The following is a 15,864-nucleotide window of genomic DNA, read 5'->3' as shown; positions in this document are numbered from 1 at the left end:
TGTTTCCTATTTTTTGAAAGAAAAATTGATTTAAGATGAAGAGTGAGATCTTTTTTTTGTTTTTATTTACTTATTCATATGTACAAATACCAGTCATTTTCAGTGTACTTATTAAAGTAAATTAGTTCTCTTAATAATCTAAAAACTTGAGATACATATTAATCCCTTACATATATACAATTATAAATATAAAAGAAAAAAGATACGACTTAATCTAGTCCTTCCTTTTTCTCCTTAATAGCTTCCTGAAATATTACACACACAATATTATAGTCACATAACAAATCATGATATATATTTATTCTTTACCTTAAAACGTTCTTCAAATAGTGAGAGTTCTGCTATGAGATCTGTAATAGCATGCATAAAAGCATCATGTGGCGTATAGTCTGATGTAGTTTGGATTCTAATTACAAATTTGTGTTCTAATGGATGTGGAACTTTGTATCCAGCAAACAAGACTTGAGGATCTTTCAGTAGCTGACTAATGAACAATTGAAATTGCTAGTATGATATATCCATATTATAAAAATTACATAAATTTTTGTGAAATTGCAAAGATGTACTTACTTGCGTATCATGTTTCCAAGGGTATGATCTTCCTTATTAACAGTGAAAATCGCGGCATTGGGAACTTTAGTGTCTTGTTCTTTGATTATTCTATAAATAGAGGAAAAATCATATGCATGTATTTCATTTTAATGAAAACCTTTAAATTGGTTAACCAATGGTTTGTAATACTTACTTTTTTTCTCCTTCATATAAAAGGAACGATTCGAAGGTCGGAGGCGCATTCATATTGTAGTTTAATTATATTTAATGTTTTATAGCTCTGGAGGACTCCTTTTATAAAATTTAATTATTAATACAAAACCACTACAATAACACAGCAACGACAGATCGCAAACTGACAATTCGTCACAGTTTAAATCACTATAGATGAGAAAGTTAATTGCATTGCAACTGTAGCGCTCTCTACATTGCCAATGTTATTTCGCATATTTCAAAGCTGCATGATTCAGCAATAAAATACAAAAAGGAAACTTAACGATATACATGTATTTATGCATAAAAATTTCTATAGAGAAATCAAGCAAGCAAGTAAAGAAAGAACAATTGCTATTTTAAACTTTCTATTGTCCCGACATTTTTTAATATAACAATGTATTTATAACAGAATAGAATTCAATATTTGAACGATATCGAAATTCATAGCAATCAGATTAGAAAGAAGGAGAAGAGAGATCGTTTCTGAAATCTCATGATCGATGATCGAATACTTTCAAGACTTCCAAGACAAGACTTTCCGAAACTTTCAATACTTTTGGGAGCTTTGGGGTACCAAATCCCATTCGAAGCGATTCGAATTGTTCGCCACATGAACATATTCGATACGATTTGAAGTGCTTGACAACCGATCACTAGGCAGCACTACTGTAACACGTAAAATTCCTTCGTAAGTCGATCTAATCGCAATGTCGTTCGTGACCAGTCGGCTAAGAAGCAGGACTTGTTCTGACTTCGCCGGAGCCGCAAAATAGTTGTCAAAATGGCGGGTGAAGGTTCTGCAAGTGCGAATCCAAATTGCGAAGTCGTTCGTGGACAAACTTTCGAGGTTGGGCCACGATATACGAATTTATCGTACATGGGCGAGGGTGCCTACGGGATGGTCGTGTAAGTGTCTTCGAGTCAATTTCTCGCGTTATTTCTGAAAACATTCGACCTCGTATTGACTAGCTGACAGGCCGAAAGATAAACAATCAAAAATACAGTCATCGAGTGATTTCACGATTTTATGACTAGATTTTTGCTCCATGATGCGTACGAAAGATTTTGATTTTGCCCCGATATCGTCTGTAGCCGCTACTAAGTGCTTTTCATCGTAATGTATCGTCGTCTTTTGGCGCCAGTTTTGAACACGGTTGTCACACCCTTTCAAACCCTTGTCCACTTGCGTGTTAATGTTACGACTTCCTTGTTTTCCATTGCTTATCTCTCACTTATCGGTCTTATCATTGTACCGTTAATGAGATGACGAATAATATCTTCGTAGAAGCGGCCAACTTTCATGCGCAAAATTTTTCAAATTGTCTTTGTTGAGAATTCTTTTACTATTCCATTATGATCACTTAATTAAATTTTATACTTTATTTTTATTTTCAATATTTTGAAGTTGTAACTTGTAATCTTGATAACATTTTGGGAATTAAATTCCAGCATATGTTTAATTTTTAAAAAGGAGGTCTTTTAAATATTGTAGAACCATTTCCTGTATTGTGGTTTCAGATTAGGAGATACCAGTATATTGTATATAGGTTGCACTACCATCCTTTGTTATTGATGTTGCTATGTTTTGTATGCATAATATTGAAATAGGTTTTAATGAAGAAAAAAAGAGTTGTGAGTAATTTCTCAAATGTTGTTTCAAATGTTGGTTCAAATGTTGGAATTTGTTTTTACAGATCTGCTTATGATAATGTAACAAACACAAAGGTAGCTATAAAAAAAATTTCTCCCTTTGAGCATCAGACATATAGTCAAAGAACATTAAGGGAAATAAAAATTTTGACTAGGTTTAAGCATGAAAATGTGAGTAACTTGATGTATATATGTATGTATTAGCCGGTTAGATATATATGTATAAAACTACTCTAAATATATACTTTCACTTTACATTTTCCTTTTAGATAATAGATATAAGGGATATATTAAGGGCACCTACTATAGAACAAATGAAAGATGTATATATTGTTCAATGTCTAATGGAAACTGATCTATATAAACTTCTCAAAACACAGGTCAGCATAATAAATGACTATGAATAAAGTTATTTAAAGGAACATTAATATACTTAAACTTGTTTTATTTTCAGGCTATTAGTAACGATCACATATGCTATTTTCTTTACCAAATATTAAGAGGATTAAAGTACATTCACTCTGCAAATGTACTACACAGAGACTTGAAGCCAAGCAACTTGCTATTAAATACCACATGTGACCTTAAAATCTGTGATTTTGGTTTAGCTAGAGTTGCTGATCCAGAGCATAATCATGCTGGTTTTCTTACTGAATATGTAGCAACAAGGTGGTATAGAGCTCCAGAAATAATGCTTAATTCCAAGGTAAATAAATAATGGATTGTTCAATTTCAATTTAGAACGAATGTAACAAGATATTAAATCTCATTTCCATTTTGCAGGGCTATACTAAGTCTATAGACATTTGGTCAGTTGGTTGCATTCTTGCAGAAATGCTTTCAAGGAGAGCAATATTTCCTGGCAAACACTACTTAGACCAACTGAATCATATATTAGGAGTTCTTGGATCACCATCTCCTGAGGATCTTGAGTGCATCATAAATGAAAAAGTATTAATTGTTTCTTTATGTTTAGTAATTCTTTTGTGTTTAATATCATTTTGTTTCACTGAGAAAACGATATAGATTGCATTGAATAATTATATTTTAGGCACGAAATTATCTTCAATCATTACCATTTAAACCAAAGGTTCCATGGACAAGTTTATTTCCAGATGCTGATCTTCGAGCTTTGGATTTGTTAGATAAAATGTTGACATTTAATCCTAACAAACGGATTGTTGTGGAAGATGCACTTGCGCATCCGTATTTAGAGCAATATTATGATCCAGATGACGAAGTATATATTTTTTACCAGTAAACACCAATGTACAAATAACAAAGATAACTTTATAATATACCCAATTTTTAGCCGGTTGCAGCGGAACCGTTTAAGTTTGATATGGAGCTAGATGATCTTCCAAAAGAAGTATTGAAACAATACATCTTCGAAGAAACTCTGTTATTCCAAAAGAATCATCAAGAAAACGTTATGTAGTCTACTGGTATTTACTCTCTTTTTGATCACTGTTATATATATTATATATATATAACACTGATATATGTTAAAACGATCAATAATGTTTCAGCTGCGGCGAGCCTGCAGGACGACCGAAAAGGAGGCGAAGGTGTGACGTCAGAGTAACAGAAGTGTACTTCTTTTACAGTTATCTACAATGGATGCAAGAGAGAAAAAAGAAAAATAAAGAAGACAGAACAAAATGAAACTTTTACGAAAACGTTTTATCGGAGCATGGCTTAAAAGTCGAGCTACAAGACATACACACAGGCGAATTTGAGAAAATGGGCGAAGGGAGCGGTGAATGAGGTAAAGAAATAAATAAACCGCAGTGTCCGTGCATATACTTGTACATTCGCATGTCTTTACCGGAGAAAAAAAAAAGAAACAAAAATACAGTGTCCTTTTTTGTTATAATTGAATGCATAATATTAATTTGTACAATAACTTTTATTTATCCCGAATTATATATAGGTAACGCTAGTTGACGATTTATTGTTAATCACCGTATCATACACATTGTCTGTGATTTAATTGCCGAGCGAGTGACGTGGTTGGTGTAATGTGTGAGATATTCTAAGCCACGTAACGCGGCGACCGATAAAATGAATGTAAGTGCGTAGAGAGAAAAAGAGGGGGAGAATGAGAGTGAGAGAGTAAAAGAGAACTTGTAACTGCGTGCTTGCTGTAACCAACGTGTATATACACGCGTGTGCGTGCGAATACACATACATACAGTATATTTTGAACAGCCATTAAATTCACTGAAATATTTGCTGATAGTAGTTCTTTTATTAATATTATCTTTTTTTCTATCAACTTCATTCTACTATTGTGGTTTTAAAGATCATACGACAGGTTTTTGTTTATCAGGTCATATGTTCTTCTGTTACTATTGCAGCATGTTTATGATTATTGCTGCTGTCATAGGTATTACTGCCTCTTGTATGTTTGAGTGAACGTGTGTGTATAGGACTATTGCGACTATTGTTACTGCCTTTTATTTCCAGAGCTGTCTCATTTCTATTATTAATTTCGTGATCTTTTTCTGTTCTTTTTGTACAATATTTGTATCATTCGGTATTGCGATTCTCTTCTTTTATGATTTTGTTTTTGTAGACTATTTTCGTCTGTGTTTGACTTTTTCGTGACTTCTTCCTTTATTTTTTGCAATTCATATGCGTTGTATCTGTTATTTCTAATCACGACTTTTTTTCTGGTCGATGAATCTTTGTTACGTAATGACGTCTTGTAGTTGCGGGTACTGTTACTGTGTAGTAGCATGACGGTTCTGTTCATTTGGTGTATCCATGTCATACGTTGCTTTGATTAATTAGCTTTGGTGATTGACAGTTGTTCTACCAAAGCATTTATTGCTAGGTTTGGGAATGTTGTGTTGGTATCTTTTGGTTTCGGTTGTAGAGTATTTGGATATATTAGTTGATGTCCATTTATACACCAATCTAACACTACCGGTTTGCATATTGTTATTTCTAACAGTAGCTCCAGGGGTGCCTTAGTAATCTTTTCTAGCGATTTTTACTTCAGATCTCTATTTTTAAATAAGTTTCTCTTTTAGTCGTCTTTTACGACACGCAGGAATTACGTTAGATCTATTCTTCTCCCAAATCCACAAGAAGGATAAGAATATTATGCATTAATAATAAATTCCAATCATTAGAATTGGAATTGTGCATTGATATCCAGTTACCTAATTTGATATGCCGAACCATCTCTGATTATGAGCACAAACTTTAAATCCCAGAAGCTAGACTGAGACCCTGATAAGATAACAGAGAGCTTAACCATAATAGCAATAAAGTTATCTTGTATAAAAATGTGAAAGATGCTTGATTTAGCCAAATTGACTAAATTGTTATCTTCTACCAAAATATGTGCACTCTGATCTTTCCTTTCATTAATATTCCTCCAGAGCTTAACAAGCTTCGTGTAAAAGTAGAGATCTCAATGAACAGATCTGAGTTGTGACTTTTGTTGACCTAGGTCTCAGTGGTTGTACCAAAGAGTTTGTTGTGAATATCACCTATGAAATGAATTACTTTCCTTTTTCTCTGGTGGATTGTCTAAGGAACCTTGTCATTGATGACAGTATAATTAAAATATCTTGCTTGAGTTTATTGTAATAAGTAAGTTGTAGGAAGTAGTGTCATCTACACAGATCAGTGTCTACACCCAAAAACCTATTTACAAGTTTACTGGCTCCACATTAACAGATGTGGCTCATAATCCTTCCAAAGGTAGTGTGAAATCTTAACAAGACAAGAACACTGTAGGAATAGATACATGACTGGCACACCTATGTAAGAAAAGTCATCTGCAAATCTGCTCTATGTTATTGAACAATTCTAATTTAATAAAAAATTGCTATTATTATCTCCTGTTCTTCTATTCTCAGAGCGACGGGTATAGACTAAGACGCAAACTGGTTTTAGGGCATTTAATAGCTTATGTAGCATACTTCATTCAATGTCGCACGTCTTTAATATCATTGTTTTTTGTATTGTGTGTTTTATTACGGTATTCAGGTTTATTTTATTAATGAATGTATGTAGCGGTTGATATTATGAATGATGCAATCTTTCATATCTCTCAATTTCTACACCTAGTGATTACTATTATTATTAATACCATTATTATTAATTTTTATTATTATTATTATTATTATTATTATTATAATATAATATTCAGTGTCATTCTTATAGTAGTTATGTACCTCGCAGAAATTCTATTCTGCCTCTATCAAATTTAGTTTGTAGACGAACGAGAGGAAGCGAGAAAGACAATAGATGACAGAAAATAGATGACACAACGAGCGAATGAATGCATGTATGAGAAGGAGCAAATGAAAAAGTGAAAAAGAGAGCAAGATACTCGAGAAAAACGTTTAATTCATAGTTAATTGCATTCGACCCAGCTTCCAGTTCTTCTAAGCGGTTTAATTACTTCTTGTTTCACGATCTACAGGTATTATTACACTGATACTGCCATTCTTGTGCGACAGAGCGCATGGTGTCTGTTTGAATATTACTATATGTAAACTTTTCTATTTTTTACATTTCCAATGTTTTTATTATACTGTACTATGTGTCGCCTTTCGCTTGTTTTACTTCTTTTGATTTCTTCTGTTATTAACAGATGTTTCGAGGAACAATTGCTTGTCGTTCACAAATAGCTTAAATTACGCCATGTTCTTATGTTATTTATGCATTCTTTTTTTATTTAAAAGCCAATAAAAAACACTCTTCGTATAATCCACTTCTTTGAATTCAAACACTCACCATGTTAATTAAATTGATAATATGAACGTTCTTGTTTCGATTCGTGTTTTTCACTCTAAATGTACTTGTATATTCAAACGATTCTTTTTTTATATTCAATATAATATATATCCCTAGTTGATACATCTTCTCCGAAGAAACATGTCGTGGCAAATGGGTAAAATAATAATCGAGCTAAGTACACGAACGTGTCGTCGATGGTGAATGGCGAGAAATCCGATTGTGATAGCTAGACTGCGGATTATTTATACATTTATGAGAAATTTAAGGATGCAAAAATGTATAATATATCCAAAGTGCATTACTTAAATTATAACGATTAATAGGTGAGACAAATTTCTGCTTAGATTCCATTTTTTCAGTTATACCTGCAAAAATATTATTTTATTGCATAAATATCCGCAGTCCGGTGATAACTTAGGAACGAATTTGAGCGATGTCGAGGCACAAATAAGAGACGAGCAATTTACTTCATCATCTATTTTTATTTTTCTAAAAGTCATAATTAAAGAAACAAAAAATCTCTTGTATGAGACAAGTATGTTTCATCATTTTCCAATGACAATCGGATGATTTTCAAGATGGCGAGAACACGCTTGGAATACTTATTTAAAGAACAAAAAGAGGAACGGGTACTATTCTTGTCTTCGAAATTAAAGTCGAAATCAAAGACAAGAAAGTAAGCGGTTAAAATCTTGTTAAATAAGTGGAAGAGAGATCGTGTAAGCGAGAATGAGATACGAAGAAAGCGATAGAAAAGTTAATATAGAAAGAGAGCGCAAAACGAACGATCCAGAGTGTAAAACACTATTTGCCTCCCTCGATTATCAGATCTCACGTTCTTCGATATAATCTAATAAAATAATTCTCCATTAATAAACACATGTCAGTGGTATGTTGTATATTCGTAAAATAATTCACTCGAAAGAGAAAGAGATAGGCATCGATGCGTTTGTTTCCCTCAAAGTTAAGAAGTTTCATCTGTGGAAATAACGAAGACGCTTCGTTGCCTTCGGTTTCGAGTATCCTTTTTCACGATTTAACTAACTCGAGAGAGAACGAAAGAGAGGAAGAATGTTGTATTATTCCCCTCGAGTGTCCTTTTCCATTTCTCAGCATATTTTTATGCTTTACAGAGCATTGAAGGATTTATCGGATTATCGATTTAGCCTTGTCGCTGCTTTTATATCCGGAACCTTGTGAGAAATAACAATCTACCGGAGGAGAATTTAATATTTCATCGTAGTCAAAGAGATATTACAGGAATTTTCATATGAGACTTCTAATAATTTACGATTGATCTTCGTAGCTTGAAATTTGGAATTTTCACAAGCATATGAAATTTTTCGTTTAAAAATAATAATGAATAGTCAGAATTTGATCAAGAGTTTCAATAAATATATAATTGAAAGGTAACGAGATTATCCTTTGTCTTATTCCAGGAAAATAAAAATATACTCTAGCCATTTTTAATTTCTGTCAAGTATAATTCAATCAATTTTAACAAACTATTTATTATATTATGCAGTTGTAAATGTGCGTGCATTATATCATAGAAGATCTAGCATCTTTAATTTCTGTTTAACACGTCACAATTTTTGCAATTGTAAAAATGATTATAAATATATCTGTAATTATATCATAGAAAATTTAACTGTTCAATATATTTCAATATACTTCAATTTTCTAAATTTCTCTTCAATATAGGCTTGCTTTTATTTTTAATTATATCATATTAAAATCTTCCCGTTTAATCATAAGGTTGCATTACAAAATCATAAAACCAAAAGAAATGTACTTATTACATTTTTCTCCTCTAATCTTTATATTCAGACAAAGTTTCTGTGTGTTCAAATATCGTCGTGAATCACTGTAGTTGCAGAGAAGAATTTAATCTGATATCTCTTTACAATTCCGCGTCCTTGTAACTGCAACTATATCTTTGATGTCGTACAAATTTTTCAACGGTGATTTCACCGATGTAAATTAACAATCAACCGATTACGTGTCATACGTTTTTCATGCTGGGAAAATTCCTTCGTTTACTGGTTTTCTGCGCAAGCGAGAAATCTCGAAGAGGACATTCGTTCGTTGAAATATGTATGCCGTTCATATTAAATCCTCAATGTGAAACGTTCCACGTTGTGCTCACAATACGCCTGATGATACTGAGAATTTATTTAATTTTACTCTTCGATGAATTTACTATCTGTCAAATACACATGAATTTCTCTAGAATAACTAACTTAATTCATTAAATTGTCAGTATCTCCGCGTGTCTCGAGCACGAGTTCATTCAATACAAGAAGAAAGATTTCGGAGATGTCTGTGGCTCTTGTTCACATTTCTACATTCTGCCTCCCTTAATGAATTGTGCAATAAATTTCTATAAAAAGAATAAATCATCATCTATCGAAATTATAAAAAAAAAAAAAGAAGGAAAGTGATGGACACAAGAGAAATATAATGTTCCCTCAAAGCTTCATTAATTTCTTATAAAAAATACAAATTAAAGAATAATTCATGTATAATCTTCCCTTCCTCGTATGCATTTCGATTTTATCTTCGAAGCTTAAATAAATAAAGAAATATCTTCAAGCGTTATACGCGTGAAGCTGATTTTTGAACGACGTTTATATATGTCCGAATCTTTCTGCGTGTACAGTTGCTATGTGTCCGAATTTCGTAACTTAATCTGTGTATGTATTTAAGACGTTAATTCTCAGAGTTTCAAAAAGTAGATGCGAACGATTAGCGAACCGCGAAATGTTTGTCGAATAATTTTCACGAGCTACCTCGATAGACCGAGGGGACATTGTAACGAGTCGGCTGGCTGACTATGACGATATCGGTGTTCCAAATTCGTTTCCAACGTGAAAATTGACTTAAACAAACAAAAATGGAAAACTGATAAAAAAAAAAAAAAAAAAAAAGGAAAAACTTACAAGTCAGAGTTTAAGCATAAAGTTCAGACATTATCAAACGAAACAACAAAACTAGATTGACTTGTAAGTTTTCGTTACAATTTATTATACTGTTCATCTAATAAGCGGTGAGACGAATCTTTAAAGATCTTTCTGTTCGTTTATATACGTAAGAAGGACGAGATCAATATCAAACGTGAAGTATTAATGAAATGTATTAAGAAACAAAGTTGCGATGCATTTAAATTCCACAAAGTTTCGAGTTCGTGTCTGTTCTCTTCTCGGTATATGAAATTTGATGTTTAATTAAAAACGATTAATAAACGCAAGAAATATTGTACATTTGCTGTGATCGTGTGTTAAGTATCGTACCTTGTGCAAACGTACAAATTTCACGGGACGTCATCAAATGTAAACCTGTTGTCGGATATTCTTAAGAATCCATAACGGCTGCTGATGTAATTAAAAAAATATTATTAAAAAATGAGGAGGAAAAAATTTTGATAACATTGGGACACCATTATCGCGAAGAAAGAGACACATAGGATGCAAGTGAAATGCGAGCAACGATAGATTGTAGCGTTTAATATACATTGATAGAATTATTACCAATACCATCAGGCCTAATATACTTAAACGTTGCGTGTATTTGTTGTTGTTGCCGATTCATATCTTATATATCCGAATATAAAAAGAATATTTCGTCTATGGATTTTAAATGTTATACGTCATTTATGAGAAAACAAAAAGAACAAAAAAAGAGAAGAAAAAGAGGAAACAAGACGAAGGGAATTAAAAAAAAAAGTACGAAAATAATATTAAGAAAATGGCGTTTATTGATTGGCTTGACAAAGGGAAAAATATTAAATTAAAAAATACATCAACAGTTTTTATGTAGGATAGACGAAAGAGATCCTCGATATCTTGCACGATTGCCTTTTAGCAAACGAGATTGATATTTCTGATTCTGAAGCAAACAGAGAGAAATGAATATTAGTTGGCGAGGACTAGTTCACGAATCTAGTAGATCTTACACGTGATGAAACATATAAAAATGTAGATATAATAATATTAGGTAAATTCAAGTCACGGTTAGCAAATGTAGTTACCAAATGGTTTTCACGCGATTTTAGATAAATATGTAAGTTAAAAAAACTGTCACGCGCTTGAATAGCGTCAAAAATATCGCATCTCGTTTGTTAATGCATTACATTACCTCGTGCCTCCAAGCTGCATTCATAGAATCTATCATTTTCAATATTTTGAGCTTCCACTTAGTCATTTGTAATGTGATTAATTATTTTTCTTAGAATCCTCTTAAATATTTTTTATTTAATAAATTACAGTAGAATAATTTTTATTTGAGACCGTAAGCAGTACAAAAGTGAGATTAAATTAACGTAGAGAATCAAAGTAACGGCTAGAAACCTATGAATGCGGCTAAAAGAATATTCCGATAATCCACTGTGTTCTTCGAACGATACATCTTTCTTTTTTTTTCTTATTTTTCTTTCTCAAATTACTTCAGCCGAATATTTCTCTGACTAATTGTTATTTGTGTAAATGATAAATATATATATTATACATATATATGTACTGAAATCATAATTATCGATTATTGTATTTTAAAATGACTATTCAAAGTATTATCGTGCTAATATAAAAGCGGCTTTATTGGTCAATTATTCGGAATCGATGTCATAATTATTCTTATCCCTATTTCTTCTGAACTTGAAGATACAGAATATTCATATAATTCTGTCCATTTGTCATATTTTTTACATCTTGTTGGATATGTGTAAAAATTACACATAGATCTTTAATTATTACACAACAAAAATTTCATTCTGTAATTGAAATCAAAGAGGGCTGATTAACTGGCGTTATGAAATTGCATCTCCTTTTCATTTAATGTTTACGTCTAAGAAATCACAGCTTTCGGAACATTTTATTAGTTATTACGTACGTAAGGAAAATATATCTTAAATGCTCGACATATATAGTCTCGGTACAAGATATTAGTATTAGTCTCGTACAATTTTATTTTTATTTACAACCGTATCAAGTATTTTTCCTCACTTTTCATTGCCTTTTTAAGCTGATGTAATCGCCGAAGACAAAACAGATTATAAAATCACTATATATCGTTTCGATGTGCAATTAATTAAATATTCGTTTGCAGAATTTTTTTGTACGATAAGGTATAAATTTATTTCTCTGTTAATTATGACGTATCCAAAAATATCTTTTTTTTCCAATTGGAATTATAAAATGCACGATTCTCAGTAAAAGTGTTAATTGTACAAACGAATATTTAAAAATATGTCCTATCTTTCTCAGTACGCAATGTGTTAATCGAAAAACTTTTTTATTGTTATCTATATCCTAGATAATATTTATATACACTCCAAGAAGCACCCATTACCCGCTAATTTATATTTTATCGCATTTTAAAAATAGGAAGATGATACTTGATTATCAATATGTGCAAAATGTTAACATTAGTCGTATTAAAAGATTAATGTACGATCCGTACTTATAATTGTGTAATATGAATAAAAAATATGGGGAAATTTTATACCCAGAAATATCTATACAATATATATTCTCTCAAAATATTTGTACTTAAACATAAAATTTTAAATTCTTACACGCACAGAAACTTGGTCTATTCTGGTAGTACAAGATACATAATCGATTAAAGCTAAAAATATACATTGTTTCAAATTTCATTATTCGATTGTATATCAAAAAGATTTTTCCGTACATATCTTATTAACATAAATAAATATGCTCACGATTAAAATATGACTTCGTGTAATTTTAGGGCATCGTTAATTTAAACAAGAACCTATGAGTTAAATGAAGTTGTAATAAATTCGGTGTAATGAGTGCATTTTCTGTACTTTTATATATCAGTTATGAAGTTTGCACCATATCATACTCTTCCACTCAAACAACACCACAACCATATTTCACATTTTTGTCACAATTCGTTCGACTAATCGACAATTATTCTGTTTCACTTCCTTCGGTATATTTGTCATTTTTCACTTCTATCCTTAAAGGAGAGCGACCTCTTGTATGATTTCTGATTCGAGACCGAAGATCACCTTTTAATGTATTTCTTAGATCTCGTATTCTTGGTTGCCTTGAAAATATTGTTATATGTTATTTCCAAATGTTATTCATAATTCATATAAACATTAATATTGATTTGTTTCAATACTTACCTATCTTTAATGGAGTTATCAACAACTTCACTTTTTACATTATTCAGTCTCGCCCACACTGTGGAAGCAACGCGAGGTTTATGTTGAACTACTTTTATTACACTGCCCTTAGGTCCTTGAACTTCTCTTGCGGGTTTGTCACTATCCTCATCACTATAGTCTTCATCCTCGTCTTCTTCTTCCTGTTCCTCTTCATCAGAGCCTTGCCATTCGCTCTCTTCCTTTTCCTGGCTCTCATTATCTTCGATAATTTCACCATCTTCCTCCTATATGTCATAAATAAAACCCGTATCCAATGATTTTTACTAAATGTAAATATGCATATAATGCAATATTAAATTTCTAACAATAATTACCTCTGAGTCATTAAGCTTTAAAGAATTCGACTTTGTTGCAGTTGTATTTGTTACAACTACTTGAATTGCATCATGAAATTGCGTTCCTTTCCTCGTAGAGCTGAGCCTCGATCGTAAATCATTGCCTCTAGTTAAATTATTTAACATAGTCTGCAAATGTATCATAATAAATGATTAAATAAATTCCTCTGTTGTATAAAATTTATTTAGCTAATAGTAAAATTTACTGACCTGTTGAAGTTTGGCACGTCGTTTGTGTATCTTCTCTTCTTCATCATCCGCATGCATTCGCATTCGCAACACTTTACTTCTTTTACACCACTCATCCTCACTATCACTGCTCGAATTACTTCGTTGTTTTTCAGTGTGTGTAGTTTCGTTTGAAGGATATTTTACCCCTAATCTTTCCTTTACACTACGCCCTTGATCTTTAGGTTCATTTCTGGTGCCAAACTCACTTTCTATAGCATCATTGAGTCCCCAAGTTTCAGACAATGCACCCCAGGGGTTCTTCACATGTTTTCTATCTTTAACATCGTCTTGCAGCTCTTCTTTGAATTTTCTTTTATTTTGTCTGATTTGTTTGTACAACCGTTTTCGAGACTCAGTTAAAATTCCTTTAATACCTGCATGAAATAATATTATTTAATATTTGGATAATTTAATAATGTTTGTAATTTGTAAGGACATTTTAATAATGTTTGTAATAATACCTCCAAAATTGGGGTTTCCATATTTTTTATAATATTCACTCATTTTCTCTGCATTAGGTTGCTTTTTATCGGCTCTGGTAGCAAATCTGAGGAATATTGCTTTAGATTTAGGATAATTTATCCCTTTCCTCCACAAGCCAGGAGGTAATGGGCAATTAATATCCTTGATACTTATATAATCTTCTCCTGTCTCCTTTGTAGTGTTTGTGATCTCATGATCTTCGTCCATTTCAATGACGGAATCATCATTAGTTACATTGTTTTCTTCATCGGGATTACCATCGAATGATTTTATAGTTTGTTGCTTTTCCAAACCAATAATTCTTTTTGATAATCCCAATATAGCTCTAGCTGCTGATAAATTATCTAACCATACCACATTACCTATATTGTAAATAAAGAACAAGAAATTTATAAATAATTCAATCTTTTGGAATCACTGATAGTTATGTTAGTAAAATTTATGGATTTAAATTGTTCTTACATGAAACATCATTAATCCATTCAATGGAGGCTGGAGCATAATCTTCAAAATATTTGAAGACATCTTTCGTACTCATTTCTTCCGTGCCTCTCATGTGTATTACATTTAGTCTGATATTTTTTGTATTTTCACTATCTTCTACAATGCCCATACTAAAAATTAAGACAACCTATGTTATTTATATATCCGAGTTATTTTATATTATCTATCAAGCAAATATTTATCAGTGTCCTTACCTAGAATACAAATCTTGTTCTGGATTTGATAAATTATTCTTTATTTTGTCAGTTAATCCAAAACGTTTGGCTCTTTCTTCCATTTTCAATTTTTCTTCCTTACTAAATATATCTACGCCTGTCATGAAAGTACCACCACGATTCTCATAACGGCTATCTAACTGTATCTGTTTGAATATAAAATATAATGCATTAATATCTAATTTCATAATTCAGTGTATACATAACACTTTTACAATTTAAGATTGTAAAGTAATCCTTAGTCAAAGCAAGGAATCAACGAATTCATTATATGTATATACCATCTACGTTTATGTCTCATGTATTGTAAAATTTGAAACAAAATGGCAATCAGAAAATTTATGAAACATGCACATTAATCATGAAAAATGATTATATTTAATATTTTCTTACCTCTGGTTGTTGCATGTTGTTTGAATTAAAAATTTCTACATCGATTTGCTCAGAATCAACATTCTTGGCATCATCGGTAACTGGGATTATTTCTACGTCCATAGGTTCACCCAGTTGATCCATTTTAAATATTTGTCAAATTCTTTTTCACAAAATTTCAGAAAAATTCAAAAGATTCATGCAATTAGGGCGTTGTTAGGGCGTCTATTTACGAGTACGAAGAAGCAGTTCGATAGGTTATGATACACAGCTACGGCTATGCGGATATGAGGCTACATACTCTACGTTTACTCATTTTTCGAAACAGAAGCGCCCCCACTATTCTGGC

General features: G+C 31.8%; 3 protein-coding genes across 5 annotated transcripts; 1 reads left to right on the top strand and 2 right to left on the bottom strand.

Annotated features, from left to right (window-relative positions):
- Positions 1 to 43: 43 nt before the first annotated feature.
- On the bottom strand, positions 44 to 929 carry Rpb11 (DNA-directed RNA polymerase II subunit RPB11). The gene is made up of 4 exons (XM_033328743.2): positions 746 to 929; positions 571 to 660; positions 310 to 484; positions 44 to 245 (listed from the first exon to the last, which is right to left on the bottom strand). Exons 1-4 carry the CDS (start codon positions 796 to 798, stop codon positions 210 to 212), a joined length of 354 nt encoding a protein of 117 aa, XP_033184634.1. The 5' UTR covers positions 799 to 929; the 3' UTR covers positions 44 to 209.
- A 383-nt stretch (positions 930 to 1,312) lies between these two features.
- On the top strand, positions 1,313 to 8,060 carry rl (Mitogen-activated protein kinase rl). Of its 3 annotated transcripts, none has more exons than XM_076617410.1 (9): positions 1,313 to 1,674; positions 2,463 to 2,589; positions 2,688 to 2,798; positions 2,873 to 3,124; positions 3,202 to 3,369; positions 3,470 to 3,658; positions 3,731 to 3,863; positions 3,948 to 6,862; positions 7,294 to 8,060. In XM_076617410.1, the coding sequence occupies exons 1-7, from the start codon at positions 1,550 to 1,552 to the stop codon at positions 3,854 to 3,856; spliced, it is 1,098 nt and encodes a 365-aa protein (XP_076473525.1). In that variant the 5' UTR covers positions 1,313 to 1,549; the 3' UTR covers positions 3,857 to 3,863; positions 3,948 to 6,862; positions 7,294 to 8,060. The 3 variants fall into 3 exon arrangements, with proteins under 3 accessions (XP_076473525.1, XP_076473526.1, XP_076473527.1); XM_076617411.1 differs by having other exon boundaries at positions 3,948 to 7,502; positions 7,582 to 8,060; XM_076617412.1 differs by lacking the exon at positions 7,294 to 8,060 and adding an exon at positions 2,287 to 2,400 and having other exon boundaries at positions 1,524 to 1,674; positions 3,948 to 4,294.
- Positions 8,061 to 10,748: 2,688 nt separating this feature from the next.
- On the bottom strand, positions 10,749 to 15,819 carry LOC117154075 (uncharacterized). The gene is made up of 8 exons (XM_033328736.2): positions 15,537 to 15,819; positions 15,123 to 15,289; positions 14,887 to 15,038; positions 14,403 to 14,786; positions 13,921 to 14,315; positions 13,690 to 13,839; positions 13,334 to 13,599; positions 10,749 to 13,251 (listed from the first exon to the last, which is right to left on the bottom strand). Exons 1-8 carry the CDS (start codon positions 15,657 to 15,659, stop codon positions 13,113 to 13,115), a joined length of 1,776 nt encoding a protein of 591 aa, XP_033184627.2. The 5' UTR covers positions 15,660 to 15,819; the 3' UTR covers positions 10,749 to 13,112.
- Between the last annotated feature and the right edge of the window lie 45 nt (positions 15,820 to 15,864).

This window comes from Bombus vancouverensis, chromosome 3 (assembly GCF_051014615.1).
Source record: "Bombus vancouverensis nearcticus chromosome 3, iyBomVanc1_principal, whole genome shotgun sequence".
Taxonomy (NCBI): domain Eukaryota; kingdom Metazoa; phylum Arthropoda; class Insecta; order Hymenoptera; family Apidae; genus Bombus; species Bombus vancouverensis.
Note: the sequence above shows the minus strand (reverse complement) of the source record. Positions and strands in the feature narration are given on the sequence as shown.